Source organism: Heteronotia binoei, chromosome 21, assembly GCF_032191835.1.
Source record: "Heteronotia binoei isolate CCM8104 ecotype False Entrance Well chromosome 21, APGP_CSIRO_Hbin_v1, whole genome shotgun sequence".
Taxonomy (NCBI): Eukaryota; Metazoa; Chordata; class Lepidosauria; order Squamata; family Gekkonidae; genus Heteronotia; species Heteronotia binoei.
This window is the reverse complement of record NC_083243.1, coordinates 91,151,038-91,177,548: the sequence shown is the minus strand read 5'-3', so window position 1 is coordinate 91,177,548 and position 26,511 is coordinate 91,151,038. Positions and strand designations below refer to the sequence as shown.

Below are 26,511 nucleotides of genomic sequence, written 5' to 3'. Positions count from 1 at the left end.
CCAACTCTATGATTCTGCTTGAGCCGGCTCAAGCAATCCATTCTCCTTTTTATCTGCAGCTATGTTCCATTCCCCTCACAGTGACCAGATCTGGTTTTTTTGGAGGTCCAGTCACCGTGAGGGGAATGGAAGGTAGCCACGGATCAAAAGGCGTCCACGCAGCAACTGGTGGGGAATTGATAGCTTGAGCCAGCTCAAGCAGAAACCCTGGGGCAGAGCAACAGCCGGTGAGGAATCAAATACTTCTTTGCTGCTCTTGACTCCTAGCCATGGCCTAGGGAAATGAATGGCAAGTCTTTTATAGATGATTAGCCATGATACATCAATGGAACCTAAGTATTTAGCAGCTGTATATCTCTGAATGGCGCCTCTTGGGAGAGTAATACAGAAAATAGCCATCGTCTTCACAACCTGCTTGTGAGTTCCCAGAAGCATCTTGCTGGCCAGTTCTGGAAACAGAATGGTGAAACGAATGGTTGGTGTGATCTGGCAAAATTTCTTTCCATCCAGAGTAGCAAATTATACTTTTGAAACACAGTAAAAAGCTTACTCTCAATAATCAGTAATTAAAGAAAATACACAAAAGCTAAGAACAATGCTTTATAAACAATGCACTCCCACCAATTCCATTACTAAATTTTAAGTGGATGGGAGTAAAGGGAGTTGACCAGTGTAAATGGAATTTTCTTAAAATTAGGCTTCATTATGGAGTGGCCATCATGGTCAGTCTGACCTTGACAGTCATGTTATATTGCAGAAATGATTAAAGCAACTCATTCTGCAGATGTAAGCAAAATAAAATTGCTTCCTGTAAAGAAGTTAGCTCACAGAAGATCTTTATGAATTATGTTCTAATTACTGATTGGAAATTCAGAAAATGGCAAACATAACAAGTCCTTTCCTCCTCCCCACCTTCCTCCAGCTTTTAACAAGTAGCTAAAGCTCAGATAAGTTTGGGCCCACCTTTAATAATGCTTGCCAGCAATATCACCCCTCCAGCATAGCCAGACCTTTCACTGTCTGGTGAAGGCAGTGATAGTGAAGTTTTGCAAAAGCCTTTGTTTGAAACCTCTTGTCTGTTGTAATGTCAGTGCTGTTACCAGTCTGGAAAATGTGGTTTTGCAAGTTCCTGAATCCGTACTGTGAATATTCAAGGAGTCTGTGTGCCCATGGCAAAGCATCTGTAATCTGAGGCTAGTTTAGAAAGGGTTGAGGCCTTGAAGGTTTTCCCCAAGGGCTCCTGAAACGACATTTGCTCATAGATAATCTGTAACTGTATTGCAGTTAACTGTATTGTCAATTAATTGCTAGTTAATGAAGAACTGTATCTTCTTTAAACGTTACTATGTGCAGTACCTTCTCCCTATACTTCCACAATTGTGCTGATATATGGAAGTCTGTATTTGAATATTTCCACTAAATTCGCTAAAACCAATGAAATTATACAGGAAATATTGGAGATAAGAATTAGCTTCTCCCTATTAACTCTATTTCCTGTGTTTTATGTTTTCTCATAGATTATCTCGCTGGATATTTCTTTTCATCTGGGTTTGGTAATGCATAAGAAGAGTGGCTTGAAATTATAATGGATTTTAAGTGGTACCATCAAAAAAATAGGCTTTATAATAAATTTTATGTCTGATAAGTTGTACAGCTTTTTACGTACAACGATGACAACCACTCATATGAATGGCCATTTAACAGAAGATTCAGACAGTGAAACAAAAAATGTGGAACTTGCACCTTTAGAAGAGCCTCAGAAACATAGAGAGATGGCTGTTGATTGCCCTGGTGATCTGGGCACCAGGATGATGCCACTACGAAGGAGTGCTCAACTTGAGCGGATTCGACAACAGCAGGAGGATCTGAGGCGAAGGCGGGAAGAAGAAGGAAAGAAACAGGAACTGGACCTAAATTCGTCCATGAGGCTAAAGAAGCTAGCTCAAATTCCTCCTAAAACTGGAATAGACAATCCTATGTTTGATACAGGCGAAGGAGTTATTCTGGAGAGCCCACACTGTGCTGTTAAAGTCTTAGGTATGTGTTGCTTACAAATGGAATGAAACTTTTCATATACGTTAGGCCTCCTAAAATAAGATTAGCTTTGCTAGACTTGTTAAGACAGTAGTTTTACCAAGAAGGAAATCCACCCACTAATTGATGTGATTGTACCAGTTGTTTTGATCATAAAATATGCTAAAAGCATTTTAATTCCTATTAAGAGAGTTTTCAGAACGTGATACATGGTTACTAGAGTAAACATTACCCATAGATTTGAAGCAACCTTTGAAACCTTTGCCTGAAGGTCTGGTAGTTTGCAGCTCAGTAACTGGAAATCCAATCATACTTGTAGGTTAAATCCATAGTTTTTGTATAATCTTCAGTACAATGGAAGGTATAGTCAAAATTTTTATGCTGCTGTTTTGTTTTCCAGGTGGATAGCTTTAAATTTTGGCATGAATAACATGCTTTAGTATAGCCAAAGACCTTTTTATAAAAAATGCTAAATGGATTCATATCTATGTGGTACTGTCTCTTAGTCCAGTTTGTCTTTAAAATATCACATGATAAAGTTATGGTCTAGACTTCAATCCTTGCTTAGTCATGAACTCATTTGTAGTTGTACTTCAACAAAGTAAAATCTTTCCCCATAACGGTTTTTTTTTTTAAAAAACCCAAAACATTTGCTTGTTTGCCTCTTTCCAAGACACTGTCAGCTTGTGTTACTAGGCAGTTGACAGGCAAGGATAAAAGTCTTTTAATAGATCTGTCTGTGCATTTGACCTCTGAGAAATCTCACTAGATGCCTCTTTCTCATAAAAACAATCATAGCATGGCTATTTATTTTCAAACATTTATTTGCTTCTGTGTTAGCATGCAGATCTGTTCCGTGTCCTTATATGTCATCTTTTATGATTGCAGACCCCCATCACAGAGATGGAAATTAGGGGGAGGGGTATCATGATTTTTCAGAAAAAAATATACAAGTGTTTTGGAAAATTGAAATATGTGCAGTATTTGCCTATCAAACATATACTTTTGTTGTTAAAACAGTAAAAAAAAAATCTTAGCATATAAAATTGTACTTTTTGGTGTTCTTATGGGATTTCAACATAAGTACCTTACTTTTATTCAAATTAAATTGAAAAAATATTCACTACTTGAGAGACAACTATAAACAGCTATACCTTATGCTCCCTTGGCACATATATCTTACATTTTTGCAGTCTGAGTGTAAGGAAAAATAAAACTTGAAATTAAAAATCTGCAATTGAAAATATAAATCTGCAGTTCTTCTTAAGTGGTTTGATCCAATTCTTGCTATACTGTGGACATTCAAACCAACCATGCTTCACAATTTCTGTGATCCCTAAATCACAACCACAATATTTGTCTGAAAATGTAATGTAATATAATAAGCAGAGAAGTTTTGCATTTAATACCAATACCAATATTAGATTCAATGAATGCTGGCCAGGTTCCAGTCTAAAGGCGCTGCCAGCCATGTATTTCAGGATCCCAGAGATTTGACACACAAATAGCATCTGATCTATAGTCTTATTTATCCTATGGACCCAGATTGTTGCTCCGTATAGTAGTTGAGACAATATATTAGTGTCAAAAGCTATAATTGCTGCCAGAAGGTATTGTCTGCCTTTCCTCTAGAAAAAAACCCACATGATCTCTGTGCCATAGCAGGCCACTCATGCCATCACAGCCTTTCGTTTAGGTTTCCAGGTTAAATGTGTGTCTAAAGATTACCCTCAGATATTGCTTGTTATTATCAAAGACATTATAGCAGGGGTATCGAACTCATTTGTTATGAGGGCCAGATCAGACATAAATGAGACTTTGTTGGGACAAGCCATGTGTGTCATAAAATGTAAGGCCAGGTAGCAGAGATATAAACTTTATAAAGGATACAGATAAGCACAATTAATTTTTTTTAACTTTAAAAATAAAAAATGCTTAAAAGGTTAGCACTCTTGCAATATTTTGTTTATTTAACAGTTTCTGATAACTGACACCTCTTGCTCTGAATTATTGCATCAAAATCTGGAGACAATGTCTGTGCTGTAGCAATCTTGAGTATGCTGTTGACGTAACTTACAAACCTACTTTTGATTTATTGACATTCATTACAGAAATCTCATGGTCAATTCCTTGAGTCCAGGGGAAAACATGAAATGGCTGGGCATTGTGAGCTTTTGTACATAAACTGCTTAGTGTACTGGTCAGCCAATGGAAAAAATAGAGCAGGGGTGAAACTCATTTGTTAGAAGGGCTGGATCTGACATAAATGACATAAACAAAATATTGCAAGAGCGCTAACCTTTTAAGTATTTTTCATGCTATACCCTTTGTGGGGCTGAGCCATGTGTGTCCTAAAATGTAATGCCAGGTAGCAGAGATATAGAATTTATCAGGGCTTTATTTGAGCAGGAGCGCACAGGAACACAGTTCCGGCTGGCTTGGTGGCAGGGGGTGTGGCCTAATATGCAAATTAATTTCTGCTGGGCTTTTTCTTTTTTTGACAAGAGCCCTGTGGCGCAGAGTATTAAAGCTGCAGTACTGCAGTCCTAAGCTCTGCTCATGACCTGAGTTCGATCCCCTGCGGATCTGGGTTTTCAGGTAGCAGGCTCGAGGTTGAGTCACCGTTCCATCTTTTCGAGGTTGGTAAAAAGAGTACCCTGCTTGTTGGGGGAAAAGTGTAGATGACTGGGGAAGGCCATGGCAAACCACCACGTAAAACGTCTGCCATGAAAAAGTTATGAAAGCAACGTCACCCCAGAGTCGGAAACGACTGATGCTTGCACAGGAGACCTTTCCTTGCCTTCCTTTTCTACAAAAAGCCCTATGTGAAACAATGGTGATATCGGGGTGTGGCCTAACATGCAAATGAGTTCTTGCTGGACTTTTTCTACAAAAAAAGCCCTGGACTTTATAGAGGACACAGGCCAACACAATTAAAGATATCATTTTTTAACTTAAAATACAAACATGCTTAAAACTTTTGCAATATTTTGTTTAAAACAAAAGGGATAGTGGGATTTTGCAATGCAATTTTCAAAATAAAACATCAAGAAAAAGCACAAGGATCACATCAGAAACTTTAAAAAATAAAATGCTCTCAGCCTGGGAAATCATGAAATGGCAAGGCATTGCAAGCTTCACCCTCCCACCTCTGGGCCTACTCAGATGAACAATGGCTCTCCATTGTAATATCCCCCTTTGGCTGTGGGTTCCCAAGTTAGAGTATTCACTAGGCACTAGTTCTCACTCCATTGAGAAGAAACAAAGCTTGATTTGCAAGGACACAAACTTGATTTGCAAGCTTAAACTGGCCATAGGAACTCTACAGAGTTCCTCTCCATTGAAACACATAGACAAAGTTGTAAGGAAAACATGGAGTGGATTTTATGTTTATGTCTGCTCTGCCCAGAAGCCATCAGTGGCTATTAGCCACAGTGTGTGTATGTGTGTGTGTGTGTATGTATGTATGTGTGTGTGTGTGTGTGTGTGTGTGTGTGTATATATTTTTGGCCACACTGTGATACAGAGTGTTGGACTGGATGGGCCGTTGGCCTGATCCAATGGCTTCTTATGTTCTTAAGCCTGAAAGAAAATCCATTTTGCATTTTCTTTGCAGCTTTACTTTCAGCTTTAGCCTTTGCAAAGAGAAGGCAGAAGGAGCTGGGAACGTTCTCGTTCTCGGCAGCCTCGGGACTTCCCAGGGTGACAGCAGGAGGGAGGAGAAGCCCGCAGGCTGCATGGTTTGGCTCACAGGCTGCACGGTTGATACCCCTGCATTATAGCATTCTCACTGTTGCAAAAATTATTCATATTTAAACAATAAACATATCCTTGAAAATATGCTGTAAATGTCTACATTATACATAGGCATTATCATTGTTTAATGCAGTAGACATGGAGTTGTCAAACTTGCTTAACATAAGAGCTGCATAGAATAAACGTCAGATGTTTGAGAGCCACAAGACATGAACATCAGATGTTTGAGAGCAGGAAGGAAGGCAAATAGATAAGGCGAAGGGAGGAGAGGCAGGAAGCAACTTTAAAAGCACTCACCAAGTTGCTGGCTGGTTTGGCTTAAAGAAGTGATTCAAAGAGATAAATGCCTTCTCCAAGCCAGCCAATGAGACAGTGGTGGCTTTAAGAGCCACACAATATGTGTGAAAGCCACATGTGACTCCCAAGCCACAATTTGGCCACTGCTGCTGTAGACTTGCATATAAATTTTCATGCTATACCCTTTTGAGTGAGCCTTGAAAAGCATTTCACTCACTTGAAAAGGACATATTTCATAGTAGTTTTTTCACTGCTCCCCAACATTTCCGTGGGTTGGGATGGATGTTCTTCCTAATTTTTCTGGTTTGCTGAGCCTTCACATCATCTCTGCTCTAGCACAAATGAACAAGCAGATGTTGCGCATTCCATTGCTTGTAATTCAAAGATTTGAATTGTTGGAATAGTTGGAAAGCTATGAACTTTAGTCCAGGGGTGGCCAGCGGTAGCTCTCCAGATGTTTTTTGCCTACAACTCCCATCAGCCCCAGCCACTGGCCATGCTGACTGGGGCTGATGGGAGTTGTAGGCAAAAAACATCTGGAGAGCTACCGTTGGCCACTCTGCTCTAGTCATATCAGGAGACAAGTATGGGGTATAATGGAGTGCTTAGTGGACATTTCCCCATTACCACGTTCTGATAACCCTGAGGCAGGGGGAGGGCTTCCAGACCAGGGGATTCCCTACCCCCAACTGGGAATTAAGTAACCAAAGTGAAACACAGATAAGGATGGCAGAGATACAAAGCAACACTTCCGTGTATAAATTAGTCTCAATTGTGCTTCTGAAAGCTAACACAAAGTTACTCTAACACAAAAGTATAACTGGCCCTATCAAAATATATTTATAGCAAACGAAACATCGGCAGGAGAAGAGCCAAATACCTAATGACGTGTATATATATTCATAGCCCTTGGCGGGCCGGTTCTGGCCTGTGAGATAGACATTTTACACCCTTCATTTAGAGTATTGGGTTAGGACAATAGAGAGAGGTTCAAATCCTCACACTACGTACACTTAGGCTAGTCACTATCTCTCAGTCTATAATTTTATCAAATGTGCTATTTTATAGTATGTATTGTTTTACTACTGTGAAGTTTTATGTTGTGAACCGCCCTGAGCCTGCCTTGGTGGGGAGGGCGGGTTATAAATCAAATAAATATAAATAAATAAATAACCTAGCACTCAGGGTTGCGGTGAGGATGAAATGAGAATAGGGAGATAATTATGTGCTCTTTGGAAGGGCAAGATCATTATATCTTTTAAGTTAGAGCTGAACCTCATGATGATAAAAGAAATTTACACAATAGGGCTTCCCATGCCTACAATTTAGGATTTTCATGGGTCTACTGCCTCTGAATATGAAAATCCACTTTAATGTCATCAGTCTCTTGCCTTTTAATGTCATGACTAGCAGCCATTGATGGACCACCAAGAGTATGTCAACGTCCCTTTTAAAACCATCTGTGGTTGTGACCATCAGTACATCACTTGTACTGAATGTTATGATTTAATTACTCATTGAATGAAAAAGTACTTCTCTCTGTCCTGAATCTGCTGCCGATCCCTTTAACATCAAATCATAGTTGGCAGTCCAAATGTATGCTCAGATTCCATTTTAGAGGAAATCTTAACTTTGTTTCATGTCTAACAGCACACTATGATAAGCAGGGAAGCCAGGAAGTTTATAAGCCAGGCCTGCCTTGAATTCAGTAGGAGCTTACAGAAGCTGCCCTTTCATGATACCAAACTCACATCAATTCCCCCCCCCCCTTTAAGAGATTGTATGGGGATGGGGATCACTGATTCAAATGCAAGTGAGCCACCTTGAGAAAAATATTGTTCTGTTCCCTCTTACAGTAGCAATCCATTTCTAGACTTGTAACCTTGAGTCTATACTCTGGTTATTTTATAGGGTTGATGCAGAAGCAGGGCAGTCCCTGAAAAGTAAGTCTAAGTATGTCTGAACAACAGACTCGAATGGCTTCAATACTGCTTCTGAGTATAGCTCCGCCAGTGTCTGTACAACATGTTGGCTAATACATCAGTGGCATACTAGTGTATCTTGGATCTGCTATGCAACAACACACACTTCTTTATCAAAAGCTTAGTATGACTAGTTCAAAGTATACCTTCCTCTCTCTCACACACACACACATACACCTTGTTTTTTGCTGACACTGTACGGAATTGCTGGCTTTCTGCAGCTATGTGCAAAAGCCTTACTGTAATTGTTTTCTATCAATCCTTATGTTAATAAACAAGAGCAAAAGACTTGGGATGCCACTAATGCAATGTGGAGGAGATATTCAGGCAAGGCCAGTAAAAGCAATCAAGCCCACCCGGCTATTTAATAGAAATATGATTTTGTGCTCAGGAAGACTTGCCTTTGCTAATTAAATTATGTTGAAAGATCTAGGTGGGTGCATGCCCCCATGGCGATGGATAGGCTTGCAGATGCCCCATCAGTGAATCAGTCTTCTGCCCAAATCTTGGCTGTTTCTTAGCATAGCCCAAGGAGAGCCTTAACCTCACCTTCTCCAAAGTAAGGTATTGCTAGTTCCTAAAATGACTGCCACAGCAAATTTAGCCAAGATGGAGTTGGGGCAGACAGCACACATCTACGAACGGGGACCCTGGTAACAACTGTTTTTCAGCCTCCTGTGCTGAAGGACTTAGAGTGCAAAAGAAAAAGAGTGTTATACATTGTTAAATATTTTCTTCATTTGCAACAGGCTTGAATAAAACGAAGGAATATATCTAGGTTTCTGAGTAACTAATCTTGTAGAATAAATGAAAACTAAATTTTAAATATGTTTAGAACCTGAAAGATTGTGAAGAATTGCCCTAATTTGACCTGTGAATATTCAGACTTCAAATCATAAAAAGGGTAATTAACAGTGCTTAAAGTTTCTATTTTTCTGTAAGCCTGCTTTATTTTTCTGTGTTTCAGTCAAGGATTTGACACTTTTGTTGAACTTCAAAACAAAATTTTAGGTTCTTCTGAACGCTGCCAAACTACACGTAAGATGTGTATATATCACAGCACCCGCCTCACGGTCCCACTGGGTTGCTTCTATGTGCTGTTTATGGCTACCCCAGCCCCTCTATCTCCTCAGTTCTTCCTTAAAAACTTTTTCCTCAGGACTATATAACTCAAAGGGGTGGGTATGATTTGGATTTCTCTCTATATTAGTCTCTTCGGGGTATTTGTTTTCAGATGGATATATAATGCACTTCGTAGGGGACCACAGCAGATTTGACAGTTTTCCCAAATTATAGGCACCAGAGAACTTTAACGTAAACCACAGATATTTATTTTAAACACAAAGTCTTAACTGGGGTTATGGAAGATATATACACGGGCTATAATGTGTCTCAATCAGTTAACAAGTTGCTCAGTTGTTTCAGGCTTTCTAATATAACTTTCTTCTTAGGTCTCTCAGGTTCACAGTTCCTCTATAAACACTCTCTAACACTAGCAGAGGCTGGCCTTTTGGGTGTAATGTGCCAAGTCTCTCAAGTCGACTGGAGCCTCTACTCCCAGCCCTTCAGACTCTTAGACCCACATATATTCCCTCAACCACCTCTCTAGCTCTTAAGAGAGATGTACAAGTGTCTGTGACCGTTCAGGTCTTCACGGTGACTCTTCCTTTTAGTCACACACAGCCCCTTGCTGTTTTTCTAGAGCTAGCAGTTAGCTTTGCCTCTCACGAAGACTCTCCACAGCTACTGACCCAGCTCCCTCAAAGATTGACTCTCTCTGACTCTGTCAGGCACCAGCTCTCTCAGACTCTGACAGGCACTCTCTTCAGCCTCTGTCAGACCCTAACTGACTCCCTCAGCCGTTAGCTGTCAATCTCACTGAGAGTTCCAAGCGCTCTGGCCCCCACCCTCAGGTCTCCTGACGCAGGCTCTATGCATCCTTGGTTTTCTGTTTAACCCATACCTTACTGTCACAGTATGTATTGAAAAACTAGTTGAATAATAGGTTATTAAAAATCTGAGTTGCTGCAACATTCTCTGCTTGCTTGTTTAGAAAGAGGCAGTGAATGATTGCTAATGTATCCCTGGAACTTTTTTTAATTGCTTCATTTATTGCTAGTCAGACAGTTTCATGAGCCCTGACAAGGAGGAGCTGGAAGGGTTAACAGACCTGGAAGAGTTGCCAGCCAGTTCCTCAGCTGAACTGCCCAAAAAGCCATTTCACTGGACTCCAGAGGCAGACCATGCCTTCACCACCCTGAAAACCTGTTTCACCACTGAGCCGCTCCTGCATTACCCAGACCCTCTGTTACCCAGTTCACAGTAGAGACGGACGCCTCCAGCGTGGCCCTCGGCGCAGTGCTATCCCAGTGGGAGGACCCCTCCCAGCCACTACAACCCTGCGCATACTACTCGTGGCAGCTGACGCCCGCAGAGCACAACTACACCATCTACACAACTACACCATCTGGGAGCAGGAACTCCTTGCCATCAAAACCGCCTTCGAGGTTTGGAGGCATCACCTTGAAGGGGCCTGCCACCCCGTCCAGGTCCTGACTGACCACCAGAACCTGGAGCATTTACAGACTGCTTGACACCTCACCCAGTGTCAGATCCGGTGGTCCCTCTTCTTTTCCTGATTTGACTTCCGGATCACCTGCATCCCGCAGAACCAGAACCAGAAAGCGGACACCCTCTCCCGAAAACTGGAGTACGCTGTGCCTCTAACGGAGGAGATGCCAACTGGGCTCATCCTTGCACCCTCGGTCTTTGCTGCCTCCATGACTCGCCCGACCTTGGCTGCAGGCATCCAGGTCAGCCAGGCCCAAGATCCCTGGACTCAGCAACGCCTCCTGGAAGTGCAAGACAGCCTGGCCGGGGACCTCTCTACCCGTCAAGGTCTCCTCCTGTACCATGGGCGCCTATACGTGCCTCTGAGGCCCTTTCGGGCCGACGTGCTCCGCCTGACCCATGACTCCCCTTCTGTGGGGCACTTCGTCCAACACAAAACCCTGTACCTGCTCACGCAGAAGTTCTGGTGGCCTCGCATCCATGCCGACGTGGCCCACTATGTCAGTTCCTGTGAGGTCTGCCAGCAGGCCAAGGATGTACCGGCCAAGCCCCTAGGGCTTTTGCATCCCCTACCCACACCTGCAGGACCGTGGGACACTATCTCCCTGGACTTTATCACCGAGCTCCCCATGTCCAAGGGGCACACTTGCATCCTGGTGATGGTGGATATCTTCACCAAGATGGCTCACTTTGTTCCATGTCCCAAGCTGCCCATGGATCCTGAAACAGCCCAGCTCTAACTCCAGAACATCTTCCGCCTGCATGGCTAGAATCTCAAAATGATTGGAGGTTGGAATTTGTGCAGAGTAAAAGTCTCCAATTCTCTTTTGCTTAGGAGGAGGTAATAAAGGTTCCTCTTGGTCTCTTCTACGCTTAGACACACCCATATTAGTCTCAAAATGTAATAGCAAAAAGTAACTGCTTTATTTCCTTGGCTCAGGCTGATATTAAACCGCAGGGATGCATCACCAAACAGTCTCTTTCAGCCAGGGCAAAATTTAGCAACTTCTCAAGTTGCAAGCAATTACATGCTATTCCTCTAAAAACATCAGCTGGAAAACGAGCCAGTAAATACCTAGCGACCAGCTATTTATAAAACAAGGAGATAAAAGTCGGCCAGGAAGAGTTGACTATGTTGCTGTTAAGCTGCTTCAAACAATTAACAGCCTAAAGGAACAGAAAAAAAGTAAATGCTGTTTAAAAGGCTAATAAAACAACTTAGCGTTTTTGGAGCTTCGGCGGCAGCCGCCTTGATTCATCGCCTGGAAACTGGAAGTCTAGCCCAAATGTGAATCAAACAAGTATTGATAAAAGACTCCTTATGCTCATTAAAAAATTATATACTTTCAACTTTTGTCAAGACAAATGCTCTTTATCAGGCAATCTTGCGTCAAAAATCCTGTTAAGAAAGGGGGTTAAACAAGGTTGTGTGTTGGCCCCCTTTTTGTTTAACCTCTTTCTTAATGATCTTGCTCCCTTTTTGTCAGATACTGACCATCATAGTCCAAAACTTGGTGCCAGACATGTTCCCTTATTGTTATATGCGGACGATACAGTCTTATTATCTTGCTCCAGAATTGCATTAAAGCGTTTGCTTGTTCGCTGTATCACCTTCCTTAACAACAACAAGCTCCTATTGAACTATGACAAATCTAAAATTGTTGTTTTTTCCAAATCTTGGAAACCAACTAAATGGTGAATAGGCGGCAAAGAGATAGAACAAGTAAAATACTACAAATACCTAGGAATTCATTTTCAATATAACACACTTTGGACTAATCATTGTATCTGTATAATTAAGTCAGTCAATGTTAGCGTTGCAGCTATCCAGCGCTTCTTTTACAGCAGAGGCAATCAGTTTATCCCAGCCGCGCTAAAAATCTTTAAGGCTAAAGTGATACCACAGCTTTTATATGGGGTCCCAGCGTGGATCACAGCTTTGGATGATAACATTGAAGGTGTTCAATCAAAATTCCTACGGAAAATTCTGGGATTCCGAAAGTGCGTACCATATGCAATTTTGTGTTTAGAAACAGGGACGAATCTTGTGGAAACACAAGCATGGCTAATGTCACTTAAATACTGGCTACGGCTACATTTCCACTCTGACTCAGAGAGCTTTTTATATCAACTGCTCTCAGAATCTAATTTGTCAAATTGGCTAGTATTTATTGAGAGGAAAATTAAATCTATGGGCATTGATTTAGATTCACTTCTTATGCTATCCTTAAAAGATGCATTTTTGAAACTTAAGCTCAGAATTCTAGATATTGAAATGCAAACATTTTATAGCCTAGCCAACAAATCTTGCTCCCCGCTGAATTTCAAACTTCCTCTCTCAGTAGGGAAATTAGCGTCATATTTCTCCTCTCTACAAGCTCCACAGCAACGGCGTGCGTTCTCGTTAACGAGATGTAATGCATTACCATCTGCTATCCTATTTGGTAGATTTAACAGGATTAAATACTCTAATAGACACTGTTTTTGTAATCCCGAGTGTATTGAAACTATTTCCCATGTATTATTGAACTGTCCTCTTTATGATGATATTAGTTGTATATACCTGAAAGATATCTTAGCAGATATGTTCAGCTGTGCTGATTCAGGCAAAGTCCACAAACTTTTAAATGACACTTGCTCTGAGGTAACTTTAATGGTGGCTAGATTTCTTCAACAGGCCATGGAAATACGACAGAGAATGGTTCTGGAATGACCACATTTTATTTGTTTTAATTATTTAATTTGGCTAAACTCTACTCATATATATTTTACTTATTTTAATATATTAGCTGCCTATGTACTCTATAATCTAGGATTTTATATTATTTATATTGCTATTTTACTGCTAAATCTGTTTTATGCCAATAAAGGCTTGCTGTTGCTGTTGCCTGCATGGGCTCCAGCAGGATGACTGGGCTGCCTTGCAACCCCCAGCCGAGTTTGCCTACAACAGTGCCGTATTTGCGTCTATGCAACAGACCCCATTTGCAGCCACCTATGGTTACCACCCTCGCTTCTTCCCCGCAGTCCTGCCCTCCACAGCAGTCCCTGCTGCTGATGCGCACCTGCAGAAACTCTGGACTCTCCAGGACTTGGTCCGAGAGCAGCTCCAACAGGCTAAAGAGGCCTACAAGACAGCCGCCGACCGAAAGCGACAGGTGGGGCCCCCACTGAAACTCGGGGACCACGTCTGGCTCTCCACCCGTTACCTGCGTCGGCCTCCCAAGCTGGACCCCCACTTTGCAGGGCCTTACCTGATTACAGACCAAATCAACCCCGTTGCTTTCTGGCTACAGCTTCTGGCTGCCCTCCACATCCAGCCGGTCTTCCACCAACCCCTCCTTGTTCCTGCTACACCACTGGATCCCATCTGACCACTGCCTCCAGCGCCGCCTCCACCTGTCCTGGTCGATGACAAGGAGGAATACAAGGTCCACCAGCTCCTGAACTCCCGAATCCACCACGGGGACCTCCAGTACCTCGTGTACTGGGAAGGCTATAGCACCGAGGACCATTCATGGGAACCCGCGGACAACCAACATGCCCCTGACCTTGTGCAGCAGTTCCACACGGCCTGCCCTGGCCCGTCTGTGTGTGTGTGGGGGGTCCTGCGGGGGGGAATAGTGTCATGAGCCCTGATGAGGAGAAGCTGGAAGGGTTAACAGACCTGGAAGAGTTGCCAGCCAGTTCCTCAGCTGAACAAACAGCAGTTGGCCCATCAGTCACTCTCCTGGCACCAGTGTCAGTTGTTGATGATCAGTCTCTTCCAAGCTCCCCCCCCTCCCATCTCAAGAGTTCGAAGCAATCTCCAGAAAGAACTTTCAGAGTGAAGACATGAGGCACGTCAATGCTTCATATCTCTTAGCCCTGAGTTCTAGCAGAGTCACTGCCACCCAGGGAGCAGGCTGATTGAGGCCCCCATATAGCTCCCACCCAGGACCTGGTAACCTTGTAGAAGCAACGTCTATTCTCTGGCTTGCATCCACACTCCTTCCTGATCCCTGATCCTGACCTGCTTGATTTCCTTTGCACCCTGACCTTTTGGCTTCTGGACAATGACTTCTGATTCCGATTTGTGATTCTGCATTGGTGACTTGGCTCCTGGCTCCTGCTTGACTTCCTGGACTTTGACTTTGGTCTGGCTTTGGACTCCTGCCTGCCTGCACTCTGAGAACATGACAAACAGCATAAAATAGCCAATAAACAATGCAACAGGACTTTCTAATCAGGAAGAATATGGTAGTTCACTAATCTTGTGGCTTCCTTCTCTGATTTCTGTCATATGAGAACAAACTTGTCCATAAAAATTCTAAATGAATTAATTGCTCCATATGTTCACTAATAAGTAAAAGCAAATCTTCATTCTAAATAAAGCCTGTTGACCCCATTGTTTCAAACAGCAAACCATCTTGGCGATTTCTCCTCATGATGCAAGTAGGGTTTAGTATGAGTTTTGTGTGATAAGGAATAAAGTGAGGAAGTGAAGATATAGTTTTGTGTTCAAATGCATTCAGCTCATCTTCTGCATTCTGTTTGATGTTGAAGTTCGAAAACAAAGTATTCCATTAGCAAACTAATTACATTGGCACAAAATAAAGGATGTTTCAGTTGGTAGATTGGCTATCCTCCCTATCTTGAAAAAGAATCCTCCCTCAGAATTACAGATCTCTTCCTTTTCTACTTTTCTTGGAATTGGATTGGCTATCTTCTCTGTCTGCCACTGAAGCCAGAAAAAGGTGCAATTTGACTCATAATACAAAATAAAAGGTGTATTGAGTAGAGAAATATACTTTGCCATTTATCAGTGTTGAGAAGAAATTTTGCCTTTTTGTGTGTAGACTACCCCTTTTTTTGGTTCAAAATACTTCTGTATGCACATGGGGGAGAGGGTGGCTGAAGGTTTATAGCTCCTTAAGCTTTGTGGGGTGTTACTGTTGAAGTATTGCCAGCATTAGCTGCCAGAAATGTGGAACTGACAAGCACTTTAGATTCTGATTAGGGTTTCATTTAATTGAAAAGAGTTGTTTTTAAGGGGATGTTAAATGTTAACACAGAAGAAGCACTTTAGTCAAGAAATATGGGACTTAGTATGATTCATCCATGCTTTATTTAAGAGAGCCAGTGGAGTGGAGTGGTTCAGAGTCTCAGACTTTCAGCAGGGAGTAAAGGTAAAGGTTTATTAAAACCCCTGTGCAAACTGGGAGACCCAGGCTCAGATCTCCATTCATTCCATGGAAGCTTGCTGGGTGAGTTTGGGCTAGTCACACTCTGTCAGCCTAACCTACATCATGGGGGTTTTGTGAGGATAAAATGGGAAAGAGGAGAATGCTGTAAGCTGCTTTGGGTCCCCATTGGGGAGAAAGGTATGGTACAAATTAATTGAATAAATAAATAAGTAGCAAATCTGGAATTAAATATGTAATTGACTTACTGTGTAATTGTATCTGGCTTGTGACATTCTGTTTTGCTTTCCTGAACTTCTCTAGCAGTTTGGATTTAGTGGGAGGAGAAAATGCACCTTTAGTTTCTTGCAGCCCAGTTCCATGGAACACCTTGAGCTGTCACAGTGCAGACTGTTGTTTGCTTTGTTGTTCCTCAAGCCCAAGAAGTAGGGTATGGTGATATCCTTGGCCAGGAGCCATTCAGCTGCTCATTGTAGCTCTTTGAGTTTTGTGCTTCTCTGAAATGTGCCCTCATTCTGACAGGCGGAGAAGTGACTCTGATGCACAAGGACTATGATACAGGGACTTTGATGGTAAATGGTGGCTCTGCAAAAGAGGCAAATTGCTGAGGACATTATTGTTAGTCTTTTTGTGTATAGTCAGAATTTGTTACTATGTTAGAGGTGCTGATATGTATGCAAAAGAAACTGTTAGAATGACTATCCTTGTCCATCTTTTACTTTGTATAAGAAGTCACAGAATTTTCACTTACAAAATATGTCAAGTCTTTTGATTCAAGCCACTTTTGCTATTGATTTTAAGAAATGTATTAGATAAATTAATTTACATACCGCTTAACTCTACATATTTATCTTACATTTTGAAACATAACAGTAAAATCTGTTGACCTCTTTTAGAAGTGTAAAAATCTTTTATGTTCTAATGCCTATTTATGATTCTTTTACTGTCACTTTCTTTCATGTTTCAAGATTTATGATGTGCTGTGAAATGAGCATACTTTGCTTTCTTCCTTAAACTGCTTGGCTTTTAGCCAGAAAAGATAGATGTGACTGTACTTTAGTACTGTCAACACATGACTATTGTTCTTTTGTGTGATTTTTGTGTGAATATAATAGATCAGTGTTATAACTTTTATGTTCATAATAATTTAAGTAAAAAGTGAGACTGCAGTTTAGAAAGCTATTTTGCATAGAGTAGTGGCTCTTGAACTGCTTTTGTTAGTATGGGGCACCTAATGTGATAGACTTTAATATGTACTGGGAGGAGGATCTTGAAGCAAGTGGTACCTTCCTCTCCCACCAGCCAAGATGTGAATAGGTTGAATGTCTCCTGGCAGGGGAACCTCACTGGTTCACATCAGTTTTGTAGGAGTTATGACACTATTACTGCCTCCTTCTCCCAGTATGATTTGGGATGAAGAGAGTTCAAAAATAATTGCTTCATTCAGTTTCCCAGAATGTGGTTCTAGGAGATGAACTGGAAGACCTTACTCTTCCTTTTAGATTTTTAAAAAGTATTTGTGTGTGTGTGTGAAGGAGGAGATTGGAGTTATACCCTAGCCTTCACTACCCAAAGGAGTCTCAGAGCAGCTTACAATCTCCTTTCTCTTCCCCTCCCCACAACAGACACTCTGTGAGGTAGCTGGAGCTGAGAGAGCTCTGACAGAAACTGCTCTTGAGAGGAACAGCTCTGTGAAAACTTGTGACTGACTCAAGGTCACATCAGCAGGTGCATGTGGAGGAGTAAGGAATCAAACCTGGTTCTCCAAGATCAAAGTCTGTGTGCTTAACTATTACACCAAATGGGTGTCACGTGCATGTGTGTGTATGTGCTTGCATGTGTGGAAGTCATTGTGACTTTTGGTGACAACTGGCAGGGCTAGGTCATTTTTCAGAGAGGTGGCTTGATATACCTGCCTCTGCATCCTGGACTTGATATTCCTGTGGAGGTCTTCCTTCCAACTACTTACCAGGGTTGGCCCTGCTTAACTTTCAACATCTGAATGAGATTGGGCTTGCCTGGGCTCTCCAGGTCAGGTCTTACTCTTCCTTTTGTGATGTCAGTATGTTGTTACCTAGCTCAATGATTCTAGCACTCACCCATACACTCCTGACTACATGCAAGGATCTACATGTTCATCTGTGGGACAGTTTATTGATGCTATACTGCAGGGGTGGCCAACGGTAGCTCTCCAGATGTTTTTTGCCTACAACTCCCATCAGCCCCAGCCAGCATGGCCAATGGCTGGGGCTGATGGGAACTGTAGGTAAAAAACATCTGGAGAGCTACCATTGGCCACCCCTGCTATTGCTCCCCAAGGTAGCATAGATTTAGAAGGGAAGGCCCAAGTTCAGAAACTTTGAGAGAAATGGTCTGTTAACCATAGACTGCATATAATGTTTATTAGACGTTGTCTCTATTTCTTCTAGTACATCCTGGAGAATAACATATTTGCCTCTATTTGGAATAACACACTAAAATGTGTAGAACAAATGTGTTTTATATTGAACAGATATTGATGTTAGCTGAAACTGATGATAGGAATCATACAAATAATTTGAGAAAGAATTTTGGCTTTTCTTTCTGCAAATAATCATATATTTCTGTGCTTTTTGCCTGTTTTACTCTTAGAAGTGATGTTTTCATCAATGCAGAAATAAACAATTCTCTATTAAAGATGGCTGATGCAGCGAGAAGGCTGCATCTAGGGAAAGTTGTAATGTATCTGATAGCTAGCCCCTCCACTTGCTTTTTTTTTGTCCTACATATTTAATACATCTGGGTTAACTAATGTGTATTGATTTCCTTTTCAGAAGTTGATGAGCTGCTATCTTCTCTTAAACATGTCCAGCACACTCTGATAGATCCCCAAAGCCAAGAGGAAATTTCTCTAATATTGCAGCTAGTCCAAAACACTGACTTTCAGAATGCATTTAAGATATACAATGCTGTTACAGTTCATATGAACAAAGCAAGTCCTCCATACCCTCTAATCTCCAATGCACAAGAACTTGCACAAGAGGTATGTATTTTGTATCTTTTATCTAGCACTACTAATGGTAAACTTTTTCAAAACAGCCAAACATAAGTACATCATAAAAAATATGAAGATAGGAAACAACAAACATATGCATAGCCTACAGTGTTATCTTTTTTTTCCTCTTAAAAGAGAATAACTTTAAACTTTGAGAAGCTAGCTTTTATAGAGACAGAGAGAAAGAAGTATAAATGGCAAATTACATTAATCTTTCGTTCTTTGAAAGCCAGGATCCCAAAGACTGCATCACTACTTCAGCATACCAGAGGAGGGTTAATCTTGTTTTTATCAAACAGCAGCCCAACATACCACATGCCAAACCAACCAGAGGAGACTTCAAAAGCAGACTGTGACATGGCATGGGGGTCATTGTTCAAAGAAACTGCAAAATATGTGAAACCCTTTGCACATCTTAAAGTATCTCCTGCCAAACATCTAAGCTTGATGTTCTGTTCAGAACAAAACTGTGCTTTCCATTGACATCTTGAAAAGGAACTGTATCAGATATATGATGAACTAGCATTCTAACAAACATGGATTTGACTTTTTCTATTGTTTTACTTGTCATCCAAATGGGTGACTGATATAGAAGCAAGCTTTACCTTTTCTATTAACATTATTTGAATGGTGATTGTTTGCTTTGTTTTTCTGTAGTTAAATTGGAGAACTGTGTTAATTAGTAACTATACAGCATTTTTGAGAACTCACAGCAGTTTGAATTATATTAAAAAACAATTTTGTTCAAATTTACTGGAATGTATATTTTCACATGCCTATAGTATGCATTCTCTCTTAACTAGAACATTGTGCTTTAATTATTTTGGCATGCCTTCCATTAAAGTTCTGAAACAATGACAAGAAAACAAGAAAACTCCAGCCTAATGGGTCTTGAATGATTCCTGCAGAATGGTCATGCAACTTTATCTACTTAACCTACGTGAAAGTGAGAAAGCACAAATAAACAGAAAAGCTGTCCAGTGAGTGATGGCTGCAATTCCTTAAATTTTAAGAACAAACTCAAACAAGTCTTCAGTAGCTCCTCTGAAAAGTTGCTGTTTAACAGCAGCAGTGTGAATGTGAGGGAGGCTTGGAAATGGAACGTATGTATACTTTGCTGTAGGTCTGTTTCTTGAAAAATTACCATTGAAAACACCCATGATCTCTAAAGGACTAGATCTAGTCTCATTTTTTCCCTCATGGTGATTTTTGAAGTACTTCGCAGTTACTTGGAATTTTCTAGCCCTAGTGTAATTGTTTTCATTTGCATATTTCAGGCAATTGAGCTGATATAAATAATTTTACTTTGTATAGCATTGTAGCATCCTGTTTGTTCCTTAAAGCATCAAATACCTGAAAGATCAGTCTGCATTTCCCCCCAACAATAGTCAGATGATACGAAGTGGCGTGATGATATGAAAGTAAAGAGAATCAGGAAACAGGTGTGAGACGGTGACGTGTATATACCTTTAGAAGGGAACTGCCCGTCAGTTAGGGCTGCCAGGTCTGTGTTGGAAAATTCCTGGAGATTTTGGGAGTGGATCTGGGAGAGGGCGGGGTTTGGAGAAGGGCCTCAGCATGGTACAATGCCATACAGTCCACCCTTAAAAGCAGTTATTTTCTCCAGGGGAACTGACCTCTGCCAACTGGAGATCTATTGTAAAAGCGGGAGATCTCCAGGCCCCAGGCTGGCAACCCAACCACCGGTGCATAACCAGTATTTTTCGTAAGAATCCCCAAATTGCTTTTAAACTTAGAAAGCAAGAAAGAAGTTTGGAATTCCTGTGGAGCAGCAGTTGACAGAATACTGTGGAGTAGCCTGAGTGAATGCATGGAAGCTGTGCAAACACCCTTCTGGAATGCAGCCTTTCTGATTAATTGATCAGACGTTAAAAATTCAAAAGAAATTGTTTTGCTAGCTTTCCAGTTTACGTTCTGAATAATACTTTGCTGGGTTAAGTCTAGGTGCTTTCTCAGTTATGGTTGGGGGCAAATAAGTAATTTTAATAAAGCAAAGAAAATATGATTTATCTGTTTCTTGAAACTTTAATTTAATTAGAAGGCTGAGTAAAGCATGCAGGCTTAAGGAATTTATGTGGAGATTAACTCCCTAAAATAATTTGGTGCAATCTGTGTCTGGTATAAAAATAGCTGTTAAACATCAAATTTAATTAAATTGATTAAGCCAGTTAAATGTGACAAAAATGAAGCCAGGATTACTGAACCATAGTCTGAGTGACCCTCAAAGATAATTTGATGCAATTATCAGCATAGTAGCTTGACATGGAAGACTGTGGTATGCCATCAAGATATGTTTCACATAATGAATAGACCTTTTTACACTAAGTGCTTAGGTGATAATAGATTTAGCATTTCTCATGGCATAATACTTTTTAAAGCAAAAAGCACTGAACCTTATATATTTCCATTACTGAGAAAAACAAAGCCAATCAGCTTCACTAGAACTTGTTTCTTCCAAAACATGTCATTTAAAGGTCTGAGTGATTTGGCTTGAGACCTTCATCTTATACTTTGAACCTAAATAAATGCACTTGTGGGTTAAATCCTGTTGATTTTGACAGAACTTCTGCTCAGCAGTTTCTCATGTCTCCATTACAGTGTATTCAAAAGCATGGACTTTTCTGCATTGACCTCTTTCCATAGCATTAATGGATCCTGATATCTCTGCTCACTGTACAATTTTGTTCACATTATGAAGGATGTTAGTAGTTATTGCTGAGGAAAGTAGAAGGCAACTGTGACGGAACCGGCCCGATTCTGCCTTCAGACCCGGTCCCGTCAACTCCCTATTGAGTCGCCAACTCCTGGAGGGAGCTATTTCTCCTCTGGCCACTTGGGCTCGCTGCCACCACCTGCTCAGTCTAGGGGTTCAGATTGAGAGGAACAGGACTCCCAATCCCCCTCTCCAGCTCTGAGGCCAGGCCTCAAGGTGCTCTGCCACCCTGTACTTGGGTATCACAGAGACCACAGCACTTCTTCGGGGAACCCCTGGAGGATTGGCACCTTATCCAACTGCATGCCTTCCCCCTTCCCCGGAGCTCCCTTCATAAAGCAGCATGGTCTAACGCGGTTGGGGATCTATGTGGTACAGAGTTTGACTGCCAGCATTCAAAACAGTAAAAAAAGTTTAATAAGAGAAAGAAAAATAAAAACAAAAATAGTTACATGTAACAGTTTAGCACAGCACCTGATCAGCAACAAGAAGGGCAAATAAAAGGTGGATTTCAACGCATCCTCTCGTCCCTGGTGTAAACTTGGTCTACCTTGTGAATTACTTACTCAGTCTGACTGAATTACTTACTCAGTCTGACTGAATTACTTACTCAATCTGACTGCCTCTTGAGTAGGCCTCTCCCACAGTCAGGAGCCCACAGACTCACAACCTCTCTCTTTGAGGGCCAGCTGCGAACTGCCCTTTTCCCGCCTAATTCAAATAAAAAAAAACCAAAAGAACTTCCTGCCCCTCTAGGAGGCTTTCCCCCTAGAGTTGCTGGTTTAACTCCAGAAGGGAGGAGGGAATGAGGGGAAGGCTAAAGAACTTCCTGCCCCTCTAGGAGGCTTTCCCCCTAGAGTTGATGGTTTAATTCCGGAAGGGAGGGGGGGAGTGAAGGGAAGGCTAGGCCACACAGCCTGCCTAGTAGTTTCATGTTCCCCTCCAACCAAGCACCAACATTAACCAAGATGGCGTTTCTCCACAGCAACATTAACCAGCATCCCTGGAACAGAAGTGGACATTCAAAAGGACAATATAGTCACTTGCTGTTTAGTCAAGGTTGATATGAATAAAAGGAATGTCCAGTGGCACCTTAAAGATTAACAACATTTATCTCAGTATGAATTTTCATGAGTTTGCTACAACAGACTAGTCTAAGTACCCCTCTAATTTATGAATGTCAGACTGTGAATCAGCAATAATTTTTCAGGGAGTAGGAAGCAGTACTGAGGGAACATGATGAAGAATATGTACATATTCATTAATCCATAGGAAGATTTATGTAGTCTTTTTTTGTTATTTAAAGTGCAAGGCTCTAACTGTTCATTTTCTTATATGTTTTGGGGGGAAATCTCTCATGAGTTAAATAAAGGGAAGGATATTGAGAGAATCAGAAGCCATTTGTACTTCTAGACAGAATTGTTTCTGAAGGCAGTGTTTGGATTGTCATCCATGTTAGCAGTATTTATAATTGTCACCATCAGCCTTTTTTCCCTCTTCTCTCTCTACTGCCATCATTGTCTTTTGTCTTCCTGTCTTGTCTTTAAAATTTCTAATTATTTTTGGGTTGTTGGGTTTGGGTGGAAGGATTACTGACCAGGATTATTTTTGTATTATCATTAACCTGTTAAGAAAAAAATCTGAAGTCTAAACATGATAGAATGTTTTCTTTGAACAATATGGGGTCTGTTTCTCCAAATGTACTCAGAAATATGCATTTTAAAGTTTTCCTCACAAATGAAACTGGATAGAATGCTGTGCTATGCAAATGCAGCCACACTTGGAAGCAAAATTTCTTCCCTTGCTACAACCTTCCATTCTCCTAAAATCTCCCCCCCCCCCCACAGTGTCTGGTGGAAAGGAAGAATGAGCAAAAATTGCTCTCCCCTACATAATTTGGATCCAAGCTGTTAATGTAATTTTGGACACAGATCAAGATGGCATTTCTTACTTTTGAGGCCCTAAACACCTTGGGCCTGAGTATTTGAAGGACTGCTTTTCATCACACTGTCTAGCCTGCCAGTTGAGATCCTCTTTCCAAGCCATGCTTTCTGTGGTCCCACCTGCCTAAGTGAGGCAAGTGGCAACCAGAGATGGAGTTTTTTTGGGGGGTGGGGCATCACCTGTAGAATGACCTCCCCCTTCAGGCTTTCCTGGCACTGATCTTACTGTCCTTTAGGCACTACTCAAAAATATTTAGTTTTACCCCAAGTCTGAACTTTTTAACTTTTTAAGCTGTTTTATGTTCTACTGCTGTCCCAAAGACTGTTTAGCACAGGGGTGTTAAACCTATGCCCCATGGGCCAGAAGTGGCCCACTCAAGGCTTTAATTTGGCCCATCATTCTCTTCTCCCCCTGCCTATCCTCACCCTTCTGAACTCAAGCTTCTGCTGAGTGCAGGGAGCAGAGGACGGGGCTGCCAGACTTCCCAGCTTGACCTTGCTGGCTTCCCCTGTGGTCAGAAGCTCCTCTGGGCTCCATTGAAATACATTGCAGCACAAAAAAAGTTGCAATGAAAATATGGAATGGATTTGCCATTCCCAGAGAAGTCTGTCAGGCCCAGAGACCTTAATGAAAAATCCATTCCACATTTTCATTGCAACTTTTTTTTGTACTGCGATGTATTTCAATGGAGCCCATGCAAGTCAATTGGCATTCTTGGCTCCCATTACCTCCAGTAGGCCTTCAGGCATCTCCCATTGTTTCCAATGGGCAATCCTGTCATTCCTTTTAGTACATCCTCCAAAATAATTATTTCAAACCACCCTGTTAAAAAAAAAAAACCCTGAGATCCTGGAGAGTCACTGAGTAGACTTGGGGCGGGGGGCAGAAGCTTGCAATGCCCTGCTATTTCATGTTTTCCTACGCTCAGTTCTCAAGTACCTGGCATTACATTTTATGACACACATGGCCAGCCTGACAGTCCCATTTATGTCAGATCTGGCCCTCATAACAAATGAGCTTCACCCCTGGTTTATCATGCTGGATGTTGTATGCTGTTTGTTTTTGGCTTCCTGATAATTTTTATAGTTTTATTTTTTTATTGTATTCTTTTTACTTTCTGAGCTGCCACAAGGAGGTCTCTGGAAAGGTGGCACATACATTTTCTAAATAAAGAAGCTAGGACAGGAGGTAATGGTGATCCAGTCTGATCAGTTTTACCACTCTGTTTACTAGCTGCAGTTCAGAATAAAAAAAGCAGAGTGAACAGCTTTCTCCCCTCTTCACTTTTGTATCGTTGAAAAGCACTAATGCTGAATCAGAGCATGTACCACAGTAGTACAGAGGGAAGTATTTCTCCCTTTGAAATGCAAAAATGATAACCTATTCACAGCTCAGTTTACCTGGCATGACTTTGCATGTCTGATTACAGCCACATGAATATCTTTTGCATTTACTTCTATACATTTTGTAGGTGACTTTTAATTGCACTTTTGTCAAAATATAAACTTGCATGGTCATTCCTGAATTATTTTAATTTTATATGTTTAATGAGCTAGGTCACATTATAGTTTAGAAAAATCATCCCATAACAAAATAATCTGTTAAATCAGTATGAGTGATTGTCTTTAAATAGTATAATTTCACATTGTCTGGCTGTTACCCCTTCATATATCTTAAGGTGGAACTACAAGTTATACCAGCAAAAGGGTAGCATATTTGGAGAGGACCTTGGTTTCAACTTTTTCTTGTTCTGTTGTCTTTCAGGTACAGTGTGTGTTGAAACCAAGTCATCAGAAAGATGGGGTGGAACTTAATTCTATATTGAATGCTCCTCATATTCAGGTAGGAAACAACTAATTATCTGTACGGTAAAACCAATTCCCTTAGCATTCTTAAGATGTGTGTGTATTTTACATTTTTTGTTCCTAGCTTGCATGGTAAATTTTTATGGCCACAACCCAAAGAAATAATAAGTGCATGTATAACAATCTCACCCTCTTCCCTCCCTCACACACAGAATTTTCCCTTCTGTCTTCTTTCTTGCTGAGCAGCCCCCTTGTCTATTTTCTTTTTATTTGTTTGTCTATGGCTGTCCCACTCAGTCACTTTATATATAACTTCAAAATAAACAAAAACTTGGAGGAGAAAACGTCAGGAGGAATAAGGTGTAGGACGTATGAGGTGAACAGTTAGTAAAACCGAATTTTTATGCACACAAACCCCAGATAATTTGTTGCCAAAAAAATAATTGTTTCTGCTATTCAACAAGGTGTTTAAAACTTTGGGGGGAGGCTTACTTTTCCGTTTCTGCTTAAACACTCAAGTATAGGTTTCTGAGTTTCATGAACATATAAAGTTTAGAAGGCAGGAACAAACATCAAAGTTCCCAAAATCCTTCTTTATACACAAACCAGGATCACTCCTCTCTTTCTGGAAGCTGTTTCCATTCTTAACTGGGCAGGGATCACTTTGCTTTACTAGAAGCTGTTTTCCTTTTTTGGCTTGAATGAGGGTCCTTGCAAAATTGAACTGAGAGTTGAGCAGTGCAGAATTAAAAGATAAACACGGAAATGCAGAGAGAACCCTGGAGGCAATGCAGAATTAAAAATATACAGTGAGTCTATAGTGGGAGTCAATGCAGAAAATATACCATGAGTGCAGGGAAACCCACAGTGCAGAAAGGGCCTATATAAGAAAACTGTCTCTAGAACTCAAAATGCGGCATTGTGAACATCAGAATTCTAAAATATATAGCGTTTCTACAGTGTGCACATTTTTGTTCTTTGAATCATGACTCTCATGACTGGATTATTACAGAAGCCAGCTCAGACATCAGATTCTGTTCCTCATTTGCACTGAGAATGCTCTGTGGGATTGCCCTTCATAGGATAGCTACAAATAAAAGTGCAATTGGCAGCATTTTCTGTCACATTAACTTCACAGTCCATATTGCTAAAATCACAGTATCTTGTTCCT

At 41.1% G+C, this 26,511-nt stretch overlaps 1 protein-coding gene across 1 annotated transcript in view; it reads left to right on the top strand.

The window, feature by feature from the left end:
* Nucleotides 1-26,511, top strand: part of LOC132590107 (protein PALS1) — a 136,374-nt gene that overhangs the window by 43,914 nt on the left and 65,949 nt on the right. Inside the window, exons 3-5 of the mRNA XM_060262962.1 lie at nucleotides 1,518-2,037; nucleotides 18,637-18,845; nucleotides 25,300-25,377. Coding sequence (XP_060118945.1) covers nucleotides 1,635-2,037; nucleotides 18,637-18,845; nucleotides 25,300-25,377 — 690 coding nt within the window. The 5' untranslated portion in view covers nucleotides 1,518-1,634. The remainder of the gene's footprint in view (nucleotides 1-1,517; nucleotides 2,038-18,636; nucleotides 18,846-25,299; nucleotides 25,378-26,511) is intronic.